Raw genomic sequence first — 25,756 nt, 5'->3', positions numbered from 1 at the left:
GTGCTTAGCTATATTTAAAAAAAATATTTAAAAAAGATCCCCCCCCCCCAAAAGCACCCCTAGTCCTTGCTGATGACCAGCATGTCCATAACATGATGCAGCCACCACCATCCTTGAAAATATGAAGTGTTACTCTGTGTTGGAGTTTCCCGAAGCATAACGCTTTATATTCAGGGCATAATCTTAATTTCTTTGACATTTTTTTTTGCACTTTTACTTTAGTCCCTTAATGCAAACAATATTTGTATTCTGTACAGGGTTACTTCTTTTTCACTCTGTCATTTAGGTTAGTATTGTGGAGTAACTGCAATGTTGAGCCATCCTCAGTTTTCTCCTATCACACTCATTAAACTCTTTAAATGTTTAGTCACCATTGGCCTCATGGTGAAATCCCTGAGTGGTTTCCTTCCTCTCCGGCAATTAAATTAGGAAATACGCCTATGGCTGGGTGGATTGATACATCATCCAAAGTGTAAATAATGACTTCACCGTGATCAAAGAGCTATTTAATGTTTGCTCTTTTTCTTTTCTTCTTTACCCTGTCTACCAATAGGTGCCCCTCTTTGCAAGGCATTGGAAAACCACCATGGTCTGGTTGAATCTGTGTTTTGAAATTCACTGCTCGACTGATGGTCCTTACAGATAATGATGTGTTGCGTACAGAGATGAGGTAGTCATTCAAGGAGGGGGATATAGTGTACAGGGATCCTCCTGTGCAGCAGCATTTGAGGACAGCCCCACTCAACCCATCCCCTGCCACCTACCATAGTACAGCTCAGCCTCTCTGCAACTGTCAATTATTTATTGGAATTCACAGTGCAGTGAAAAATCCCCCCCCCCCCCCACACTGCACAATTTAAACACTTGCCTCCCAATCCACTGTTCTCCAAAACATGTATATATTGGACTAGAATTTGTGCCTTCCTGTATTGTACATATGCTAAAATCTCTATTCTGAGCCATATACTTTTGTTTGTATTATTTATTGTTTTGCATTGTCGAAGGACCCTGCAAGTAAGCATTTCTTTGGACGGTGTGTGTATCCCATACATACGACTAATAATACTTGACACACACTCCTCCAGATCACTCCCCCTCATTGAGCGTGATATTGTATCTGAGGCCTACTAAAATACCCTCTGTTTTTCTCATTCGCACACAGCCTCTGTTTTAAAATAATCTTCACTTTGTTTTACTAGTCTTACGCTCACTCATTGAATTCCTCATCGCTGTTCTCACTCTCTCCAATTTCCAATCCGTAGGTTGAATAATTGAATGGATTTTGATCTCTTGGTTTTATGTTCATCAGATCTTATCGTTAATGGGGTCTGCTTCTTTGTGTGGCGCTGGGTTGGGTGACTACTCTCACTGTGTTCTAAAGGGAAAGCAAAGCGTCACACTCAGGAACCCAACAGACCTACTGGTGCTTCTTCTATGGTGTGCAGATGGTGGGATGGCGAAGGATGCATAGAGAACAGAAAAGGATGGAGAAGATGAGGGGAGCTTAGGTGTAAATGGAATGGAGAGGGGGTGGGAGAAAGAGGGAAGATATTGATTTTAATGTTTTCTCTCCCCTGCAGTGGGGTGTGTGCATGTGTCCCCCAGGGACATCAGATCCTCACCCCTGGTGGGGGGGTCACAACTAGCATGACTACGATACCAATTATTCCTTGGCAAAATGTTTTAAACTAAACTCTGTTCTTTTTTCTTTTTTAAAGCCTACTTTTGTAAAATATTGTGTGCTTTAGCTTCCAAAATAAACATGTGGCCCTGGGTGACAACATAACGCTCTTATTTGTATTTTTTAGTATGTTTTTTTTCTCTCAACATGAACTTTTTTCTTCTCATTCTGTCTGCTTTATGTTGGGTTTCCTTTGCTTCCTTCCATCCAAGTATGATGATACTGGTATCATGACAACACTAGTCACAGCCTTAGTTCATAGAATGTGTGCTTTCAATAGAGCTCTATGGTGTCTAAGAGTCTATATGTTGTCCCTGACCCAGTGGTATCTATCACTTCAACACTATGCACTCTCACACTGACACGCACACTGTGAAAGAGCCTTTGGTCCTACTGAAGTAAACCACATGGTGTCTGTTTGTTGAGCTATGCTTACACCCCATATTCTCCACGACCATATTTATTTATTTATCTAGCCAAGTCAGTTAAGAACAAATTCTTATTTACAATGACGGCCTACCAAAAGGCCTCCTACGGGGATGTGGGCTGGAATTAAAATATAGGACAAAACGCACATCATGAAGAGACTAAACAACACTACATTAAAGAGACCTAAGATGACAACACATGGCAGCAGCACAACGTGGTAGGAGCACAACATGTACAAACATTATTGGGCACAGACAACAGCACAAAGGGCAAGAAGGCCAGTAAGAGTATCCATGATTGAGAACTGTCCAAAGACAGTTTAGTTGTTTTTGTTGCAGCTTGTTCCAGTCTCTAGCTGCAGCGAACTGAAAAGACGAGCGACCCAGGGATGTGTGCTTTAGGGACCTTTAACAGAATGTGACTGGCAGAACGGATGTTGTATCTGGAGGATGAGGGCTGCAGTAGATATCTCGGATAGGGGGGAGTGAGGCCTAAGAGGGTTTTTATAAATAAGCATCAACCAGTGTGTCTTATGACGGGTTTACAGAGATGACCAGTTTACAGAGGAGTATACAGTCGTCGCCAAAGGTTTTGAGAATGACACAAATATTAATTTCCAAAGTTTGCTGCTTCAGTGTCTTTAGATATTTTTGTCAGATGTTACTATGGAATACTGAAGTATAATTATGTCACAAAGGCTTGTATTGACAATTACATGAAGTTGATACAAAGAGTCAATATTTGCAGTGTTGACCCTTTTTCAAGACCTCTGCAATCCACCCTGGCAGTCTGTCAATTAACTTCTGGGCCACATCCGATGGCAGCCCATTCTTGCATAATCAATGCTTTGAGTTTGTCAGAATTTGTGGGGGTTTTTGTCCACCCAATCCTGGTCCAGGATTGACCACAAGTTCTCAATGGGATTAAGGTCTGGGGAGTTTCCTGGCCATGGACTCAAAATATCAATGTTTTGTTCACTGAGCCACTTAGTTATCACTTTTGCCTTATGGCAAGGTGCTCCGTCATGCTGGAAAAGGCATTGTTCGTCACCAAACTGTTATAGATGGTTGGTAGAAGTTGCTCTAGGAGAATGTGTTGGTACCAATTCTTTATTTATGGCTGTGTTCTTAGGCAAAATTGTGAGTGAACCCACTCCCTTGGCTGAGAAGCAACCCCACACATGAATGGTCTCAGGATGCTTTACTGTTGGCATGACACAGGACTGATGGTAGTGCTCACTTTGTCTTCTCCACAAGCTTTTTTCCAGATGCCCCAAACAATCGGAAAGGGGATTCATCGGAGAAACTGACTTTACCCCAGTCCTCCGCAGTCCAATCCCTGTACCTTTTGCAGAATATCAGTCTGTCCCTGATGTTTTTCCTGGGGAGAAGTGGCTGCTTTGCTGCCAGGCCATCCTCCATCACTGTGCGTGCAGATGCATTCACACCTGCCTGCTGCCATTCCTGAGCAAGCTCTGTACTGGTGGTGCCCCGATCCCGCAGCTGAATCAACTTTAAGAGACTGTCTTGGCGCTTGCTGGACTTTCTTGGGCGCCCTGAAGCCGCCTTCACAACAATTGAACAGCTCTCTTTGACCTTCTTGATGATCCAATAAATGGTTGATTTTAGGTGTAATCTTACTGGCAGCAATATCCTTGCCTGTGAATCCCATTTTGTGCAAAGCAATGATGACTGCACATGTTTCGTCGCAGGTAACCATGATTGACAGAGGAAGAACAATGATTCCAAGCACCACCCTCCTTTTGAAGCTTCCAGTCTGTTTTTCGAACTCAATCAGCATTAGAGTGATCTCCAGCCTTGTCCTCGTCAACATTCACACCTGTGTTAACGAGAGAATCCCCCTGACATGTCGGCTGGTCCTTTTGTGGCAGGGCTGAAATGCAGTGGAAATGATTTTTGGTGGGGATTCAGTAAATTTGAATGGCAAAGGGGGACTTTGTAATTAATTGCAATTCATCTGATCACTCTTCATAACATTCTGGAGTATATGCAAATTGCCAATATACAAACTGAGGCAGCAGAGTTTTTGAAAATGTAATATTTGTCATTCTCAACTTTTGGCTACGACTGTAGAGTGCAGTGATGTGTCCTATAAGGGGCTTTGGTGGCAAATCTGATGCCCAAATGGTAAAGAATAATTAGCCGCTAAATGTGTGTACCTGCACCAGACGGGGAGCCAGGCCAGGGCAGACGGAACAGATCGCCTGGTGGAATCCAAGCAGTAGGCAACAGGAGTAGGTGTCACATCCACTTGGGAGAAGCTTTTATTTCTAGAGGCAGATTTATTGTAGAAAATGCCAGTGAATGGTCTCTGAACAGCAGAAGGGGACTTCAAAGGCCTCTGAATTTGGGTGGGGCAGGTTGTGAGAGACTCCTACCACTTGTTGGGCCCGAAGGCCTCGAGACTGCTTGCTTCACACCTTCGTGCTAATTGAAGTTGTATCTGGTCTGTCCTAGCAAGCCTGGCAGCCTTCAGTCCCCGTAAAATATATCATTGTAATTAACTTTCAATTTTCCGTACTGCCCAAAGTAGTCATTGCCCTGGGGTGACCAGCTGGGTCAAACTTGTTTTTCAATTGGCGAGCTGAATATGGCGCTCAGACACACTAATACCAGACGGACAAACAGACGGAGCAAGGGAAGCTCTTCCTGCACATACTGTAGGCCCACTCTCCCATCCTGCGTATAGGTCCCTCTGGAAATGCTCTGATGTTAATTACCTCTTCATTTCACATGATCTGTCCACAGTTTGTATAGTGTTGTAATGTTTGATTGTGAAGAACATTGGAAATTACCAAGGTTCAACCAGGCATATTTTCCTAATTTTCTTTGATCTCCTGGCCACATTGCCTGGATTTGCCTCTGTCCCCTTCCTTCCCCTCCCTCAGGACCGTAAGCTGACCAAAGTGGAGCGTCAGCGTTTTAAGGAGGAGGCCGAGATGCTGAAGGGGCTGCAGCACCCGAACATCGTCCGCTTCTATGACTTTTGGGAGTCACCCCTCAAAGGGAAGAAGTGCATTGTCCTGGTGACTGAGCTCATGACCTCCGGAACACTCAAAACGTGAGTGTGCTGTCAGACTTGCTGGAGATGGGAGAGATGAGGGTCAACGGAACAGGCTATAACTGGGCTGCATCTATTCATAAACGCAACACACAAATATTTTTTGTAATGCATTCCCCCCAACAAACCAGTCAACAAGTGTGCTGGAGTATTATTTATCATTGATCAGATGAGAATTTTGTTTTTATCCCTAGTACTGCAAAAAGAGGCAAGGGGTGATATGCACATTTAATAGTTGCTCCAAGTTAGCCCCAAGTTAAAAAAATTTGAGTCGATTATCAATCCCAAGACTGTAGAATGTATGGGTGGTGATACTGATGTCCTTCCCTCCTGTAGGTATCTGAAGCGCTTCAAGGTGATGAAACCCAAGGTCTTAAGGAGTTGGTGTAGACAGATCCTAAAGGGCCTCCACTTCCTCCACACCCGGGACCCTCCTATCATCCATAGGGACCTGAAGTGTGACAACATCTTCATCACAGGCCCCACTGGCTCCGTAAAGATTGGAGACCTGGGCCTGGCAACGCTCAAGAGGGCCTCCTTCGCCAAGAGTGTCATAGGTAGGAGATCCAACCTGACTGCATCAGTAACACATGGTGTCTCGTCGTTTATTAGTTTTTCTCAAATGGACAATAGCCTCCAGATTCTAATAGTGTCCTCCTTTCTAACCTTTGACCCCTGTCCTCCCAGGCACCCCAGAGTTCATGGCCCCAGAGATGTATGAGGAGCACTATGACGAGGCAGTGGACGTCTATGCCTTTGGGATGTGTATGCTGGAGATGGCCACCTCAGAGTACCCCTACTCGGAGTGCCAGAACGCTGCACAGATCTATCGCAAAGTTACCAGCGTGAGTCCACATTTTAACATGTACACCAATTTCAGCTATAGAGGTAACACTCTCACAACTAGGGTAGACACAAAAATTGTGGCCCTGTGACTACTATGAATGGCAGACACATACAATGCCTTGCAAAATTCATTGCACAAAGTCAAAACTAAGAATCCTATATAGCCTATTTCACTTAGCGCTGCAACACTGTCTGGACGGGCTGTACGCACGTGAAGAGCTGAGTGAAATATTATTTTTTTAGGAGCGCTGTGCACAGGTAAGTCTAATTTACTTGAAATGAAAGTATTGTGTTTCTTGGCCATTTACATTTGTTCAAAAGCTAGGTACTTTTTCTATGTTTTAGTTTCTACTGCTAGGGAAGAGAAGACAACGCTTCTACTAGTCTGACTCAGGGTTTCCAGGTCCTACTAAAATTGAGTCCAATGACTATTCTCAACCTGTCCAAAAGGCCTGAAAACTAGCACAATTTTATTTTCCCCAAAACGTTGCCATATTTATACAATAACCTTTTTCATAACGTTATCTTGACAATCAAGGAATAGCGTAGGAACTTGTAACGACATTAGAAGAAAGAATTGGTTTCCCTCAAAATAAGAATTATTGAGAGCTATGACATGGTGTAATACAATTATTTGAATATGTCTTTAATTTAATAAGGGCAAATTATATTTTCTATCAATGGATGTCGACTAAACTTGTTTGACTGCTATGATTAAGCAATAGGGCACAAGAAGGTATGGTATATGGCCAGTATACCACGGCTAAGGGCTCTTAAGCATGATTCAACACTGACAGCCTGGATACATTCGTTGGCCATATACCACAAACCCCCGGGGTGCCTTATTGCTATTATCAACTGGTTACCAGCACATTTTTTGTTGTCATACCCATGGTTTAAGGTCTGATATACCACAGCTTTAACTATTGATAAAGGAGAAGGGAATTCAAATTATTATATGCAGCCCAAGGGCACAACAGCCACAAAAGGCATGGATTTGTTTTAAGGGGCATTAGGCCACACAAAGGGGATGCTGCTGGGAAATTTGAAGCATTATCAAGTGCTTGTCAAATTGTGAATGAGAGACTGATGAAGTGTGTACAGCCTGCACAAGAAACAAAGCAGAGCTCCTGCCTTTCATGCAACTTTTTTCAAACCATAATTAATCGCATCATGTATCTTTTTAGAATATATTAAAAATCAAAAAATATAGGCCAAGGTTTGTACTCCCTCAAATACTTTGGTAGGCTGGTCATGGCTCACATCAACACCATCATGCCAGAAACCCTAGACCCACTCCAATTTGCATACCGCCCCAACAGATCCACAGATGATGCAATCTCAATCGCAGTCCACACTGCCCTTTTTCACCTGGACAAAGGGAACACCTATGTGAGAATGTTATTCATTGACTGCAGCTCAGTGTTCAACACCATAGTGCCCACAAAGCTCATCACTACGCTAAGGACCCTGGGACTCCCTCTGCAACTGTATTCTGGACTTCCTTACGGGCCGCCCCCAGGCGGTAAGGGTAGGTAACAACACATCCACCGCGCTTATCCTCAACACTGGGGCCCGTCTCGGGTGCATGCTTAGTCCCCTCCTGTACTCCCTGTTTATCCCAAGACTGCGTGGCCAAGCACGACTTCAACACCATTTAGTTTGCTGATGACACAACAGTGTTAGGCCTGATCACTGACAATGATGCGACAGTCTATAGGGAGGTCAGAGACCTGGCAGTGTAGTGCCAGGACAACAACCTCTCAATGTGAACAAGACAAAGTAGCTGATCGTGTACTACAGGAAAAGGAGGGCCGAACGCGCATCCATTCACATCGATGGGACTGAAGTGGAGCGGGTCGAGGGTTTCAAGTTCCTTGGTGTATATCACCAACAAACTATCATGGTCCAAACACACCAAGACTGTTGTGAAGAGGGCAATAAAACACCCTTTTCCTCTACAGGAGACTGAAAAGATGTGTCTTGGGTCCCCAGATCCTCAAAGTTCTACAGCTGCAACTACAGCTGCATTCTGACCAGTTGCATCACCGCCTGGTATGGCAACTGCTCAGCATCTGACCGTAAGGCGCTACAGGGGGTAGTGCGTACGACCCAGTACATCACTGGGGCCAAGCTTCCTGACATCGAGGACCTATATACTAGGTGGACTAAAAGGCTCCTTTTAGAGCTACTACCCCCAAGCCATAAGACTGCTGAACAATTAATCAAATGGCCACCCGGACTATTTGCATTGACCCCCCCCCCCCCCCAGCTTTGTTTTTCCACTGCTTCTACTTTCTGTTATCTATGCATAGTCCATTGAATGACCTCGACTAACCTGTACCCCCGCACATTGACTCGGTACCCCCTGTGTATAGCCTTGTTATTCTGTACCTTTCCTGTGTTTGATTTATTTACCTTAGTTTATTTAGTACATTTTTTTTATTAACTCATTTCTTGAACTGCATTGTTGGTTAAGGCCTTGTAAGTAAGCATTTCACGGAAAGTTCTATACCTGTTGTATTCTGCGCATGTGACAAATACAATTTGATTTGAGGAAAGTATCCTTTTATATTTTTCTGCTTTGTTCAATTGTATTCTTCATACTATGTAAAAAGTTTAAATCCAAAGGTCTGCATCATTGGGCTTGTATGCTATGTGTGCAAGCCAGGAGATGCTGAATGTGTTTGTTAATTAACGGCCAGTTACCTTGAGACTGGCAGTTATTTGCTTGACAATCACCGTCTGACTAAATTCCGTGACCGCCCCAGCCCCATCTAGAATCCCCAGCAGTTCTTCACAGATCCAGCCTTGAGGGTGTTTTCCACTATATGCCAGTGAGGAAGAACGCATGCAGCAAACTGTTTTTAGATGGGGGTGGGTTTGGAGTCATGATATATTTGATGACTGGGTATTGATTTTGCGCTCTTTAAACTTGGCAGGCACTGCTGGAATGGAGTGACTCACCTTATCCTGGTTTCAGATCTGTGCTTTAGCTGACTTCTGACTGGCCTTGTCCTCTGATTATCATTGATGTGTCTCTAAAGCACATGCCTATGCTAAAGATAGTCAGAGCAGTTGGCTAAGGCATATACACTGCATTCAGACCCCTTTTTTCTACGTTACAGCCTTCTAAAATTTATTTAAATATTTTTTTTGCAAATGTATTTAATATATCAAACAGACTTACGTTATTTACGTAAGTAATCAGACCCTTAGCTATGAGACTTGAAATTGAGCTCAGGTGCATCCTGTTTCCATTGATCATCTTTGAGATGTTTCACCAACTTGATTGGAGTCCATCTGTGATATATTCAACTGATTTGGAAATGCTCACACCTGTCTATAAGATCCCACAGTTGACCGTGCATGACAGAGCAAAAACAAAGCCATTGAGGTTGAAGGAATTCTCCGTAGAGCTCCGAGACAGAATTGTGTCGAGGCAAAGATTTGGGAAATAATTGAAGGTCCCCAAGAACACAGTGGCCTCCATCATTTTTAAATGGAAGAAGTTTGGAACCACCAAGACTCTTCCTAGAGCTGGCCAAACTGAGAAATCGGGGGAGAAGGGCCTTGGACAGGGAGGTGACCAAGAACCCAATGGTCACTCTGACAAGAGCTCAGTTCCTCTGAGGAGATGGGAGGAACTTCTAGGACAACCATCTCTGCAGCATCCACCAATCAGGCCTTTTATGGTAGTGTCCAGATGGATGCCATTCCTCATTAAAGGCACATGACAGCCTGCTTATGCCAGTTTGCCAAAAGGCACCTAAAGGACTCTGACCATGAGGAACAAGATTCTCTGGTCTGATGAAACCAGGATTGAACTCCTTTGGCTTGAATGCCAAGCGTCATGTCTGGAGGAAACCTGGCACTATTCATATGGTCAAGCGTGGTGGCAGCATCATTCTTTGGGGATGTTTTTCAGTGGCAGGGACTGGGAGACTAGTCAGAATTGAGGGAAAGATGAACAGAGAAAAGTGCTCAGTACCTCAGACTGGGGCGAAGGTTAATCTTACAACAGGACAACAACCCTAAGCACACAGCCAATACAATGCTGGAGTGGCTTCGGGACAAGTCTCTGGATGTCCCTGAGTGGCCCAGCCAGAGCCTGGACTTAAACCTGATCGAACATCTCTGGAGAGACCTGAAAATAGCTGTGCAGCGACGCTCCCCATCCAACCTGACAGAGCTTGAGGATTGCCAAGCTTGTAGCGTCCTACCCAAAAAGACTCGAGGCTGTAATCGCTGCCAAAGGTGCTTCAACAAATTCTGAGTAAAGGATCTGAATACTTATGCAAATGTGATTTATTTTTATTTAATGCATTTGCAAATATTTCTAAAAAGGTTTGATTTGTCATTATGTGGTATTGTGGGTAGATTGAGGGGGAAATAATTTAATCCATTTTAGAATAAGGCTGTAACTTAACAATGTTGAAAGCGGGAAGGGGTCTGAATACTTTCTGAATGCACTGTACATATCTGGGAACAGGCTACCACGTTACCAGGCTATATCCACCTGCTATTAAACACATAACCCCCTCTTTCTGGAAGAGGCAGTGTTTCACTGAGTCTTCTTTACTCTATGCATATCAGTGCCCTGGAGAGACCAGAGAAGGTTATTTATAGCTCCTTTATCAAAGGGAAACCTCAATCGCTATAAACCAGACTACATGCAGTACATATTTGCATCTGTATGAATGTGCCAGTTCCTGAAAAGCCATTTTTATTTTTGTCTATATAGTTGCGGAAAGGGTCTTGATTAAAACATTAACGATCTGGCAAGTGATATAAACGACACCTGAAATGTGATGTAGGTTTTTAAGGACTCGTTTTGTGCATGTCTTCATATCAAGAAAACTCCCAAAGTCAGGATGCAATAACTTAAAATGAGGTGTGGAAACCATATAACCTTTGGTCATATTATCATGCTGTTCTGGTGACTATATGTGGCCATCTCGCTCTGTTTTCACCCTTTTTTGTTTTTCCCCCACAATACTTACTCACCGAGTCCGGCCTTCCCTCTGAATGATTTGTTTTCCTTTCTCTGTTCTCAGGGAGTGAAGCCTGCCAGCTTCAACAAGGTTGTGGATCCTGAAATCAAGGAGATTATTGGCGAGTGCATCTGCCAAAAGAAAGAGGAGCGGTGAGTGACTGTACCCGCCTCTCGGCCACAGGGCCCCCAAGGTGCCCTGCCGTCCCTCCGCACCTCGCATCATCCTGCCCACGTCCTATCACCACAGCGATGATAGTCAGTGCTCTCAACATTGCAATCTACCCTCCCGATCTGTAGGGTGTCCTCTGCTAAGTTGAATAATTGGTTTGATACGGAGGAGAAAATGTCCCTTAGAAACCCCTCTTTTGCGGGTTTTCATACTGAGGTTGTGTGCTGTGCTCTCTGTCCTTGTCCTGGCAGCTAATAAATGGAGGGTAATCTTAGATAAGGGCTTATCCTGTTCTTATGGCTGTGTACAGACGGAAACACTGAAAACATTGGTGCCCAGCGGAGTCTGTTTTTCAGCCTGTGCATGACATAACTATTGAGTCACTTTGTACTTTCAGACTGACTTTCGTCTCATTAATTTATTTAATGTTGGCCTAATCTCTGAAATGACAACAGAAGATCAGTTGGAGCCATGTTATCACAGTGGTGAAGGTTGTTTTTCTTGTTTCTTTCTCCCAGGTACTCTATAAAGGACCTGCTGAACCATGCCTTCTTTGCGGAGGACACAGGGGTGCGGGTGGAGCTGGCAGAGGATGATGATGGGAAGAAGGAAGCTATCGCCCTGAAACTGTGGGTGGAAGACCCCAAGAAGCTGAAGGGGAAGTACAAGGAGAGTGGCGCAATTGAGTTCACCTTTGAACTGGAGAAAGAGACGCCAGAGGGCGTAGCCCAAGAGATGGTAAGATGGATGGTTGAAGACGTGTGTATTATAGTGTTAGACTGGTTGAACAGACAATCCGAGGTAGAGAATGAATTTGACCTGCATAAGAATATATTTTAGAATTTCTGATTCTTTGATCCTCGTCACAATATTTCTCAAGTCAGTGTAGTTGTCATTATTTATCAAATGTAACCATGTTGGGTTACTAGTTGTGTAGGGCAGCAGAGGTCTGTGTTGGGTTATTTGTCGTGGAGGGCAGCAGAGGTCTGTGTGAGTCCAGGCAGACAGTGTGCCAACAGTGCTCTGATCTCATCAGGGAATGTGCCCTCATGCAGATTGGCAGTGATACGATTTGTACTTCCAGGAGTTTTCTTTTTTTCTTTGTTTGCATGTTTTTTCCAACGAACATCCACCATCAGATAAGACCTGGTCATGCCTTGTGACAAAACACTGGGCCAGAGAGGCAGCATATTTCTCTCTCTGTACTTAATTAACCCAGCGATAACATTCGTGCTCAGGCCCTTGGTGTGGTTTTACATTTCTGATGGACCTAGCTACTGGTTTCTACTGTAGATTGTTCTCAGACCCCACATCGAACTTATTTCAGACTTTGTTCAAGCTTTTTAAGTGAAAGCAGGTATGGGCTTTATACCAGGTTGAGGAGCACTGGGCTAAAACACTGCCTCTGTAGTGAAACTAGAAATCGTCTCACTGGATGCAAGAAAGATGGCAGAGGGTTATGAAGTGCAAAAGAGTAGTGGATTCGGCAGTTTGTCACACCCGTTTCTGACAGGTGTGTAAAATCAAGCACACAGCCATGCAAACATGACAAACATTGGCATTAGAATGCTTTACTGATGAGCTCAGTGTCTTTCAACGTGGCACCGTCATTGGTTGTTGCTTTCAACCTCATTTTGGAATTAATGTTTGACAAGCAGTGTCCACATACTTTTGGTCATGTACACCTGTCTGTGGTGTTAATTGTATAAAAGGAAGAAGTGTTATCTTTATTTTGGCCTTGATTAACTCCATCTGTTTGTCCTCTTATGTTGTGTTAGCGACTGTTCAAAACGGCCATGAGCAGACTTCTCTTCATTTGTATTCTTCATATCTCATTGTGATGGTCACCAGAGATGTGCCTGGTTTGTATTAGTGAGCTCATGAGTTTCTGGTGTTTTTATGCTGTGAATAAACACTATAGAATCTATTTTACCCTGTAGGCTATTTGTGTTTGGGACAGGCTTGGATTTGTGTGTGCTTGACCATAGTTTTGTGTGTGTTCAGTTTAAGCTGTCCTTTTGTCAACGGGCCAGGCTGTCGTGAGTGTTCATTTCCGTTGTGAATGAGTCTGGCTGCAGTGCTTAGTGTTACTGAGAATCAGGGCCATCGATTATTTTGTCAGACAGCAAGCTGACCTGCTTGCCTCCCTCTATCCTGACATCTCCCCATGCTGGGGGAATTATGGTCTAGCTGTAACGGTCGTTTTGGAGGAGAGGGGGAGAATGTGGCCCACAGCACATTGAGGATGCACTGTCTGCACGCTCCATCTCCAATCGCCCCGTGTCACCCTACGATGACTAATTTCTCTACAGACGGGCATCATGGGAGATGTAGTTTATCAACGGGGCTCTTGTCTCCGGGTCATGCACTCTGCTACTCAGAGCTCCTTTGGTTTCTTATTCAGGACATGGTTTATGTCAGGTTTTATTCAGTTTTGTGTTGATTAAATTACTGTGAACAAAGGTCTTAAAAGTAAAATGATCGTGTTAAAGATATGGGACTCGTACTCAATGAAATAAATCCATTTGCCCTCCTGTGCCAAAACAGAAAGCTTTTTGAAACATTTTATGGCAGGCCATGATTCTTATTAATGAGTCATTTAATTCCAAACCTCTAAAAAAAATAACTCCTTATTTTAGCCTTCCATATCTTCCATGGTCTAAATACAAGGTTGGTGACAGGCGGCCCTTGGGCCACCACAAAGTTTTTAGTAAATTATAACATCAAACTTTTAGGAAATCTGTTCCCAAGTATCCCAACAAATGAACATGCAATGCTATATGTGTTATGTGAGTTGAATGCTGTAAACAACACAGAATAACTGCCCGTTACTACCTATTTACTATTTATTCACATTACTTTCAAATATTTCAGTTGTGTATATTACAATTGTTTTATTTTAAGACTTATTTCTTTCCAAGTCATCTCATCTCTGTAGAGCTGCTGTCTGACAAAATCACAATTTTAGTAGTTCTTCAGAATAAATAAGGCAACCTTTTATGACTGAATACCAACTATCAATCACTTAGATCATGTATTTTCACGTAGAGAGTTCTCTTTCGTTCGCGCATTCTTCTGTCTTTTACGTAGGAGGCGTAAAAGAAATCCAGACTGGACAAGTAGGCGCGCAATGGATTATAGCCTTTGTATTTAGTTGCCACATTTTCCTACTACATCGCAGTTTGTGCTTGATTGAATTTATCTCTAGAGAAACTGTGTATTGAGCGCACAGAAGGGAAGAAAAAAAAACATGTTAGTCAATTGTGTAAAAAATGAAAAATAACTGACATTTCGGTTAATCGCGCAGTACTACTGTTTGGGTTGTGGTCAATTTGCAGTGTACAAATTATAATTATGGTCTAGCCCCACAAATATTTTCTCCAATAAAAATTGGCTGAGTCTAGTTGCCTACCCCCTGGTTTAAATGCACCTGTCCTGTATCCTGTAGTATTCTACACAGAGGCAGACTATTGTCTGAACCCTCTGAACCCAGCTGCTGACAGTATTTAAAAAAAAATATATATATATTTTTTTTTAAACCCCCCCCTTCCTCAAAATAGATTCTCCAACTCTTCCCTTTCCTGCTCCCTCCTCCCATCTCTCTCTCCTGTTTTCTCAACTCTTCCTCTAACACATTGACTCTAAAAATACTCTTCTTCCTACACTCCTCTCCGATAGGTGGAATCTGGGTTCTTCCATGAGAGTGATGCTAAGATTGTGGGGAAGTCTATCCGAGACCGTGTAGCGCTGATCAAATGGAGGAGAGAGAGGTCCGTATTGGCAGGACCCCCAGTGGACATAGGAGAGGCAGGACTCTGGGCCCAGTCAGCCCCGGCCCAGGGGGCCTCTGCTGGGGCTACACAGGCAGTACAGCCCCCTCTGCTGGAGCCAGAGGCAGACCAGCACGCCAGGCTGTGTAACCTTCCAGCCAGCGCCACCTCTGTCACTTGTGAGACCCCACTGACACACACATCATGCGGAATGACATGCAACGAATGAAACCCCACAAGACTTACACCTCCCACTGTCACATACACTAGACACCGTGCTCTCTGTGGCACGTGGTGGAATTAATATTTGACAGTAGTTTCTATTATACGGTGGTTAGTGCTTGTTTGTGTCTGAGTAAACTCTCTCGCTCGGTCTCCTTTGTGTGTAAAGGCTAACCCCCAATCTTTGTATGTCTGTAGCAGACAGTACGTTTGACAGCGGCCTGGGCTCCGCTGTGTACTCTGACTCCCACAGCAGCCAACACAATGTCCTCTACCAGTCCCTAGTGGAGCCCATCACCAAGGCAACGCAGCAGGTCTGTACCACACACACTCGCACCTAGGGCACGTGCACTATACACAGGGTCATTATCATAAATGTACCCTACTAATATACACACAGGACATACCATACATTCACTCTACACACTGAGCACGTGCACATAAAGTACATCCTCATTTGCACAGTAATACCCATCACATATGTGGCATATGCTCACACACATTTGGATCCTCATTTTATTACAAATGTAATAACATAGGTACATTTGTGTTTATGCCCAACCTAAAGAGTCACTGCAGCTCATTTGCTCAGAATTCTCCAATTAATCTCCACCCTATTCCATTTTCATGTTTTTTATTGTGTATGTGTCAAATTTCTTCAATCTGTTTTTGATTGTGTTTTGAGTAACATACGTTTTGCCCGTGGGTCCCTGTATGGGTTCAGCGTCACCGCAGTGGTCTGTATTTGGCTTCAGCACGCCCCCGCTCCTGTGAAAAGGGCGAGGGGTGGAAAGGAGCCTTCGGGCCAGAGCTCCAAGTGGGGGTAGGAGCAGGGGCAAGGAGAGGGAGTGCCTCTGTCATTGACACTCTAAGGGGCAACAACGTCACTCTTCATATGCTCCTGCAACCTCTGACCTCTGGGCCCTGCAGCCCACAGAGAGCTGCCAGTCCTGCCCCCACATCACCAGACAACCAAACAGAGAGCAGCCCATCTGAGTTCCGCTCCGAGGGAGAGGACGGCACCCCTTTTCCAAGTGCGTTGCCTGCCCCCCTCCTCCTGGCCCTCCCTGACCCCACACACTCTGAGGCCCGGCGTCTTAGTGACTCTTCTGTTGAATCCCAGACATTGGAAGCCACCAATGCGAGCAGGGTTAAATCTGTGTCAAGTGGGCGGAGGCATTCAGACTTCAGCACCCTGCTGAGTCGAAACTCTGCTCATCATCATCACCACCACCAAGGCACACCCAGAAAGCACCTCTGCCAGGCCTGCTTCTCTCTGCTGCTGCAGAAGTCACAAGAAGGGGGCAAAGCAGCAGCACACCGCCTTTCCCTTCCCACCACACCCCTGTGGGGTAGCGACAACTGCAGGATCAGGAGGGGTGAAAGGTCAAAGTCAAATAGGAAGTGACTGCTCTGACCTCTTCTTACTACAACAGAACCTGATGAACATCATCAGCCGTAAAACCACCCTATCCAACAAGGGCCAACCCTCCCTCCTCCACCTGCCTGCAGCCCAGCAGCCTGCCAAGAACTATGGGGATGGGAGTCTGAACTTACCCCAGAGAGGCAGCTTCAGTGGTGGCCACACTACACCTCCTCTGGCCAGGCCCACACAGGACCGCAGGGCCAGCTACTGCGCTGGGGAGCACAGAGCCACCGGGCCCCTGGGAGTGGTAGGTCACACAGGAAGACTAGGGCTGCATCTCACAATAGTCTAAAGTAGCTTTCGCTCAGTATCTTTCATTCATCTGCACTGAACAGACAACAAAGGATAGGTGAAAGTAATATGGCAGATGCCAACAAAGAATTTGCTTTCATTTGTCCAATTCATTGATGTCAGTGCAGATGTAGTAAAGCAGGTGAGGAGAGGAAGTTACTTTAGACTGCTGACTCCTGTAGTCTTCACTTCCTGCTTAGACCTGTAGAAGGGGCTCTGTTTTAGTGCTGTCATGGGACTGGACCCTGCTGTCTCTTCCGCTCAGCTTCAAACTATCATAGAAGTCCATGGTTCTACTGGTGTGCTTTGGGACAAGCTGGTTCTCTGGAGAACCATAGATACTGCTGACTGACTAACTCTCTAACCCGCTGCCAACTTGAGCTGGCCTGTTAATGTCTTCTCTTTCTGCTTTACTGACCGAATGCCAGAATGCAAAACCCATCCTTCTACACTCGCTCATATCAACTTACACATGGAACGTCCTCGGTGAATGAACAGATGGCTGCTATAAACCAAGGGAATGAATGCTGCTGTGTCCCCTCTAACCTCCCATATCCCCTCTTCCCTTTCCCATACCTCCTTATTGTAGTGCACACCTGCTGCCTCTTCTGTTAACCCTGCCATTGTCTGTTTTTTTTTAAAAACTTTATTTTAATCCTTCAGCCACTCATTATCATTGACATCCTGTGTATTTGTTTTGGCTCATATTGGTTTTTCCTCTTGTAGAGGATGTCTATCTATATTGTTCCAAGTTTGTAGATTCAGATATTTAGATGTGTTCATTCAGAAATATTTTACGTCACTGTCAAATACATTACATTTTAACAAGGGCCTTAAAGCGCCCCCAATGTGTCTTTGTCCTTTAACATGTCTCTCTCTCCTCTCAGTCCAGTGCTGTGCACACCTTGCTCCAGAACCATGCGTCTCTCCAGAGCCAGCCTGCCCCGGCCCCGCACACCCACCTGCAATACCTCCAGCCTGGCCACAGCTACCCCATCGCTCCCCAGGTCATTCAACAGACACCCACCACAGCCAGCTTCTCAGCTGTAGCTTTACAACACACCGCAGCCTCAGCAAGTTACTCTGCATCAAACATTCCCCTGCAACAGAATCATACCAGACAGAGCTACCCAGCTCCACCTCAGCAACAGACAGCAACAAGTTATACAACTGCAAATGTACCACTTCAACAGCCTGCAGCAAGCTTTTCAGCGACAACCATGCCCCCGCAGCAGCCACACACCGCAGCAAGCTACACAGTAGCAACAATGCCAATCCAGCGGACACCAACTCCACAGAGTTATGTTGCTCCAGCTCTGCAACAGCTGACTCAAACTGCAGCGAGCTACGCAGCTCCAAATCTGCAACAAAACCCAACACCAGCAAGCTTCTCAGAAGCAGCAGCCTTGTCTGTCCAACAGACTGTATTGGCCGCTACCATAGCAGCAGCAACAAAACCCTCACAACCAGCTGCACAGAACTACTCTACTCCAGTGGGGCATCTCCAACAGACTGCACCCACACAGAGTTATGCATCTGTAGCCTCAACTGTGGTCCACACAGTACCTATACCCAGTCTCCCTACTTGGACCCCCAGTGTAGCAACACAACCTCTAGCTTCTGTTGTGCCTCCCCCAGTCCAGCCTTGCCCAGCCCCACACAGCATCTCAGACAAAGCCATGCCTCCCATTCTGCAGCCTGGCCAGTCTAGTCCCATGCTTCACAGACAACAGACAGTGCAGGTCCCCATTCAGCAGCAACACCGCCAGCAAATGGCACAGACCGCTGTCCAACAGGAGAGTCCCATGCAGCACAGCCAACCGACTGTGCAGGTCCCCCTACCCCAACACAGCCAGCCAATGGTCAAGCCTACTGTCCAACAGGCTCCAGTTGTCCAGCGCTACCAGTCACCTGCCCATACTGAGCAGCAAGGTTCAACCCTCCAGAGTTACCCCAGTTCTGTACCCCTGATGGGGCAACAGAACTCTGCTTCACAGAGCTACCCACCCTCAGACCCACACACACAACAGGCTGCTTCACAGAGCTACCCACCCACTGCCACACAGGCTGCAATGGTGCAAGGCTACACATCACTCCAACCCAGTGTGATGGGTCAGGCCTATCCATCTGCTCAGGCTCCACAGCAGGCCTCAGACCCACAGACCTACCCAGTGGCCCCCATAGTGCAACAACAGACTGGGACTACTGCACAGCACAGCCAGATCCAGGTGGCCCCACTACCCCCAGGCCAGCAGGTAAGTTCAATATGAAGTTGAAGGAGTCTTCAGTAACTTAACAAGTTGCCAATTTCAACCTGAGGTGTTCTCTTCATGGAGTGCTTAAGGCTAGGGATCAATATATAGTTGGGCAAAAGTAATTACCTCTACCCGGCCAAAGCTAACCCGGTGGAGAAACTGCCCAGTACAGTGCTCCCCTTTGAGTAAAGTTTCAGTTCTCTGATCCTGTTTTCATTTCTCATAGAGTTGGTACTATCTCCACAACCCAGCTTTCCCGAACCAGGTAGATCTCCCTTCGTCTCAATACACACTGTCAAAATCACCTAAATAACACTGTCGGAGGAAGAGAAAACGAATGCACTGTACATCCTTTGTGTCAGATGAACAGTGTTTAGTTATGACAATACTGTTGTGGTTTGCCTGTCTATGTTGCTCCTGGGATGAGGACGTTGGGGTTGTTTAGGTGCTCCTGGGATGAGGATGTTTGGTCAATCACAGAGCAAGTAGTAGGAGTTTCATCTGAGCGTGGCCAAACGGAGACATAATGGGAACTATAATGAAAACAATAGTGTTTTTATCTGCTGCATCTGCCAGCGCCTCAGTCCCTCGGGCCTGTTCTGTGTCTGGAGTGTGCTGCAGTAACAGCCACATATGCTGGCTGACTCCAAGGACAGGATGGGAAATGTGAGCCTGATTCTGATTGGGTCAATGGCAGGAAAAGCAGATATCCAATTGAGAGATGTAACCGGAGGCCGACCCCTCACCCCACTTCTTGTTCTCTCTCGCTCTTGTTCTCGCTCTTTTTCTCTCGCTCGCTCTCTTGTACTCTGTTTGTAGAATGTCCCTGGGGGTCAAAGCCTTCCCCAGCACCACCAATCATTATCTAGTCTGCCTGTCCAGGCACTGCCTCCTCAGAAGCCATTGGCTCAGGCCTCTGACCCTCTGCAGTTGCAGCCACTACAGATGTCCACTTCTCTTCCACCAACACACCTTTCACAGGTAACCCCTCCCTTTCACTTTCACTGTTACCAGGGATGGATTGTCCTTTATTCACTTTTTTTTTTTTTTTTTTTGGTACCATACTGTATGTAGCCAACTCTATGTACGTAGATGTGCTAATTACATTTTGCCACTAAAGTATAGTGCCAGTCAAAGGTTTGGACATCTACTTATTTAAGGGTTGAGATGCTTTGGACCGCAGAGTGAAGGAAAAGCATATGTGGGAACTCCTTCAATACTGTTGAAAGTATTCCAGGTGAAGCTGGTTGAGAGAATGCCAAGAGTGTGCAAAGCTGTCAAGGCAAAGGGTGGCTACTTTGAAGAATCTAAAATATATCTTTTGGGTTACTACACAATTCCATATGTTATTTCATAGTTTGATTTTCTACAATGTAGAAAATAGTGAAATTAAGAAAAACCCTTGAATGAGAAGGTATCCAGACTTTTGACTGGTACTGTATATATCTTTTTTTAACTGGCCTCAAGCTGAGAGTACTTTGGTTCTTAGTTGAGTATACTTTGGTTCTTAGTTGAGTATGGCTTGGGGTTCTTAGTTGAGTATAGCTTGGGGTATCTCTCTTTGTCTGATGGCATCCTATACCTCATATAGTGCAGTGCTTTTGTCAAAAGCTATGCACTATATTGGGAATATGGTATGTTTTGCCTTTTGCTTGCCTGATCGGTTTGTAGTATGGAACATAACTGGAAACACCATTGGGTTCCATACTCCAGACCCTGGTTTCTGATTGCTTTCATATTCTACCCTTTTCTTCTCCTCCCAGTTTCCCTCACCGTATCCAAACATCCAAGTGGTGACACCTCTGGCTGGATGTGACTCCTACCCTCACCCCTGCCATGTTCCCCAGTCCTACCCCTCCTCCACTGCCCCATCTCTGCCCCCTCTCTACCTCTCCCTAGGCCAGCCTGCCACTCTGCCCCCCTCTGTCTCGCCCCTTGCCCCCTGAACGCTCTGGTGCCACCCACCTCTGTGTCCTTGATACCCTCATCCACAACCCTGCTGGCCATGGCAGCACCCACACTGCCACAGCACCTGCAGATGTACCCTGCTGTTTTGCAACAGAGTGTTATGACACACCCCCACACACAACAACCTACTCACTCACACCCTGCCTCACTCCCTAGACAACAGAACACACAACTGCAGAATACGCACCACATGAACCCAGACCATTCTGCCCTACCTGTTCAACACAACCCACACCCCACATACTCACACCCTGCCGCTGCACCTGAGCTTGCTCTGCACAGCTCTCAGCCATTAAGACAGGTAAATATACAGTGCCTTCAGAAAGTATTCATACTCCTTAATTTATGCCACATTTTGTTACAGCCTGAATTCAAAATTGATTAAATAGATGTTTTTTCTCACCCATCTACAGACAATACCCCATCAGTTTTTGCATATGTATTGAACATCAAATACATACATATATAATTTACATACAGTACAAGTTGTAAGTTTGGACACCTACCCATTCAAGGTATTTTCTAATTGTATATTTTTACATTAAATAACACTTATGGGATCATGTAGTAAACAAATGTTAAACAAATTAAAATATATTTTAGATTCTTCAAAATAGCCACCCTTTGCCTTGATGACATCTTTGCACACTCTCGGCATTCTCTCAACCAGCTTCACCTGGAATGCTTTTCCAGCAGTCTTGACTGAGTTCCCACATATGCTGATTGTCAGGTAATTGTGGAGGCCAGGTCATCTAATGCAGCACTCAATCACTCTCCTTGATCAAATAGCCCTTATACAGGCTGGAGGTGTGTTGGGTCATTGTCCTGTTGAAAACCAATTATAGTCCCACTAAGCCCAAACCAGATAGGATGGTTTTGCTGCAGAATGCTGTGCCTTCAATTCTAAACAAATCGGTGTCACCAGCAAAGCGCCATCACACCACCTCCATGCTTCACGGTGGGAACCACACTTGGAGATCATCCGTTCACCTACTCTGCGTCTCACAGACACGGTGGTTGGAACCAAAAATCTACAATTTGGACTTCAGACCAAAGGACAGATTTCCAACGGTCTAATGTCCATTGCTCGTGTTTCTTGGCCCAAGCAAGTCTCTTATTATTTGTGTCCTTTAGTAGTGTTTTCTTTGCAGCAATTCAGACATGAAAGCCTTATTCACGCAGTCTCCTCTGAACAGTTGATGTTGAGAGGTCTGTTACTTGAACTCTGATTTGGGCTGCAGTTTCTGAGGCTGGAAACTCTAATGAACTTATCCTCTGTAGCAGAGGTAACTGGGTCTTCCTTTCCTGTGGCGGTCCTCATGAGAGCCAGTTTCGTCATGGTGCTTGATGGGTTTTGCGACTGCACTTGAAGAAACGTTCAAAGTTCTTTACATTTTCCGGATTGACTGCCCTTCATGTTTTTAGAGTAATGATCCTGTCCTTTCTCTTTGCTTATTTGAGCTGTTCTTACCATAATATGGACTATCTTCTGCATACCACCCCTAACTTGTCACAACACAACTGATTGGCTCAAACTCATTAAGAAGGAAAGAAATTCCACAAATTGACTTAACAAGGCACATGTTATTTGAAATGCATTCCAGGTGACTACCTCATGAAGCTGCTTGAGAGAATGTCAAGAGTGTGCAAATAGATGGCACATCTCTATTCAACGCTGGTTTGACCAATCGGAATACATGCCTCAAGATAGTTTTGATAATGCGGACTGGGATATGTTCCAGGTAGCCTCTGAGAATAACATTGACGAATATACGGTGGCGGAGTTCCATCAGGAAGTGTATAGGAGATGTTGTACCCACTGTGACTATTGAAATCTACCCTAACCAAAAACCTTGGATAAATGTCAGTATTGGCGCAAAACTGAAAGCGCGAACCACTGCATTTTACCATGGCAAGGTGAATGGGAATATGGCCGAATACAATCAGTCTACTTCATTTCCCCGCAAAACATCAGTACGGAGACAGGAGTCCCAATCCAATGGCTCAGACACGAGACATATGTGGCAGGGTCTACAGGCAATCACGGACTACAAAACCAGCCATGTCGCGGACAGTCTTGCTTCCGGACAAGCTGAACACCTTCTTTGCCCGCTTTGAGGATAACACAGTGCCACCGATGTGGCCTGCTACCAAGGACTGTTTGCTCTCCTTGACTGTGGCCGACGTGGGTTAACCCTCGTAAGGCTGCCGGTCCAGACGGCATCCCTAGCTGCATCCTCATAGCATGAATAGACCAGCTGGCTGTAGTGTTTTAAGGACATATTCAATCTCTCCCTATCCCAGTCTGCTGTCCACACTTTCTTCAAGATGTCCACCATTGTTCCTGTACCCAAGAAAGCAAAGGAAACTGAACTAAATGACTATTGCCCCATATCACTCATTTCTGTCATCATGAAATGCTTTGAGAGGCTAGTTAAGGATCCTCTACCTTACCTGACTCCCTAGACTCACTTCAATTTGCTTACTGCCCCAATAGATCCACAGACGATACAATCTCCATCGCACTGCCCTATCCCATCTGGACAAAAGGAATACCTATGTAAGAATGGTGTTCGTTGAGTATAGCTCAGCATTCAATGCCATAGTATCCTCCGTGCTCATCATTAAGCTATGGGGCTTGGGTCTGAACTTGGTCCTGGACTTCCTGACTGTCCAGACCCAGGTGATGAAGGTAGGAAACAACACCTCTTCACTGATCCTCAACACAGGGGCCCCACAAGGGTGCGTGCTCAGCTCCCTCCTGTACTCCCTGTTCACCCATGATTGCGTTGCCACATACGCTTCCAACTCAATAATCAAATTTGTAGATGACACAACAGTAGTAGGCCTAATTACCAAGAATGACTAGACAGCCTACAGGGAAGAGGTGAGGGCCCTGGGAGAATGGCACCAGGAAAATAGCCTCACTCAACGTCAACAAAACAAAGGAGCCGAATGTGGAATTCTGGAAACAGCAGAGAGAGCACGTCCCTATCCACATCAACGGGACCGCAGTGAAGGTAGAAAGCTTCAAGTTCCTTGGTGTACACATCACTGATGATATGAAATGGTCCACCCACACAGACGGTGTGGTAAAAAAGTTGCAACAGCACCTCTTCAACCTCAGGAGGCTAAAATTTGGCTTAGCCCCTAAAACCTTCAAACTTTTACAAATGCACAATTGAGAGCATCCCGTCAGGCTGTGTTATGGCAACTGCACTGCCCGCAACTGCAGCGCTCTCCAGAGAGGTGGTGTGGTCTGCCAAACGCATCACCTGGGGCCAACTACCTGCCCTGCAGGACACCCACAGCACCGTTGTTGAGCCATCCTCAGTTTTCTCCTACCACAGCCATTAAACTATTTTAAAGTCACCATTGGCCTCATGGTTAAATCCCTGAGTGGTTTCCTTCCTCTCTGGCAACTGAGTTACAGGAAGCATGTATCTTTGTAGTGACTGGGTGTATTGATAAACTATCCAAAGTGTAATTAACTTCACCATGCTCAAAGGGATATTCAATGTCTTTTTTATTTTATTTGTGTCCATCTACCAATAGGTGCTCCTTTGAGGCATTGGAAAACCTCTGGTCTTTTGTGGTTGAATCTGTGTTTGAAATTCACTGTTTTGACTGCGGGACCTTACAATTATCTGTATGTGTGGGGTACAGATATGAGGAAGTCATTAAAAAATCATGTTAAACACTGTTATTGCACGTAGAGTTAGTCCATGCAACGTATTATGACTTATTAAGCACATTTTTAATACTGAACTTGTCTATGCTTGCCATAACTAAAGGGATTGAATACTTAATCAACATTTTTAGCTTTTCATTTTTAATTAGCTTGTAAAAATATCTAAAAACAATTCCATGTTGACATTATGGGATATGTGTAGGCCAGTGAAAGCAAATATCAATTTAATCCATATTATATACTGGCTGTAACACAACAAAATGTGAAAGAAAGTCAAGGGGTGTGAATACTTTGAAGGCACCGTAAGAGGGCTGGAATTTAACCAAGGTTTTTGTGGTATAACTAGAGTCGGGAACCATATCTGTTTTTCCATACCTAGCTATTCTTTTTGTGTGTATTTTTGTTGACATGATAATGTTGACAGCATGTTCATGTGGCATCCTCCCCTACTATAATATACTTTGTTCCTCCCTACCTCAACAGGTCAAGCAGCAGACCCAGCTTCCAGATCCAGTCCACCCCTCCCAGCCTACCCATCCTGCAGTTTTCTCCTCTCCCATACATAGTGGGCCGGACAGGGGCACAGTTGCTGCCGCAGCCCAGCTTGACCAGAACCTCAGCCAAAACCTGTCTCAGCGTCAGGCACTAGGCCAGAACCAGAGCCAACCCCAGGCTCCAGCGTCACAGCCACCAGGCTCCCAGACAGCAGGACCTGGGCCTGCCATCACCAGCTTGACACAGCAGAACCAGGCCAGTGCCAGCACAGGGACCACGGTCACCTCGGCACAGCCTCTAACAGAGTCCAATCTGGAGGTATGGAGGACTGACCTGACCTATACGTCCCCACCCTAAGCCCTCAACCCCCCCCCCCCCCCCTCTACCTGTTCCTCAAACAACATCACCAATATCCCTGCACGCCAAATATCAGCCC

The 25,756-nt window shown here is 45.3% G+C and overlaps 2 protein-coding genes across 2 annotated transcripts in view; one reads left to right on the top strand and one right to left on the bottom strand.

Moving 5' to 3' along the window:
* LOC115102084 (ninjurin-1-like) overlaps positions 1-11,131 on the bottom strand; it is a 55,733-nt gene extending 44,602 nt beyond the window's left edge. The window contains exon 1 of the mRNA XM_065005313.1: positions 11,045-11,131. The gene's annotated coding sequence lies outside the window, so the exon portion shown is untranslated. The remainder of the gene's footprint in view (positions 1-11,044) is intronic.
* LOC115102081 (serine/threonine-protein kinase WNK2-like) overlaps positions 1-25,756 on the top strand; it is a 62,330-nt gene that overhangs the window by 19,318 nt on the left and 17,256 nt on the right. The window contains 15 exon segments of the mRNA XM_065005312.1: positions 5,019-5,191; positions 5,528-5,748; positions 5,879-6,036; positions 11,095-11,183; positions 11,721-11,940; positions 14,881-15,151; positions 15,393-15,508; positions 15,919-16,500; positions 16,502-16,867; positions 17,799-19,166; positions 19,393-19,431; positions 19,986-20,147; positions 20,930-21,107; positions 21,110-21,435; positions 25,309-25,638. Coding sequence (XP_064861384.1) covers positions 5,019-5,191; positions 5,528-5,748; positions 5,879-6,036; positions 11,095-11,183; positions 11,721-11,940; positions 14,881-15,151; positions 15,393-15,508; positions 15,919-16,500; positions 16,502-16,867; positions 17,799-19,166; positions 19,393-19,431; positions 19,986-20,147; positions 20,930-21,107; positions 21,110-21,435; positions 25,309-25,638 — 4,599 coding nt within the window.

This window comes from Oncorhynchus nerka, linkage group LG20 (assembly GCF_034236695.1).
Source record: "Oncorhynchus nerka isolate Pitt River linkage group LG20, Oner_Uvic_2.0, whole genome shotgun sequence".
Lineage (NCBI taxonomy): Eukaryota > Metazoa > Chordata > Actinopteri > Salmoniformes > Salmonidae > Oncorhynchus > Oncorhynchus nerka.
The sequence above is the reverse complement of the archived record's forward strand: the minus strand, read 5'-3'. Positions and strand labels throughout refer to the sequence as shown.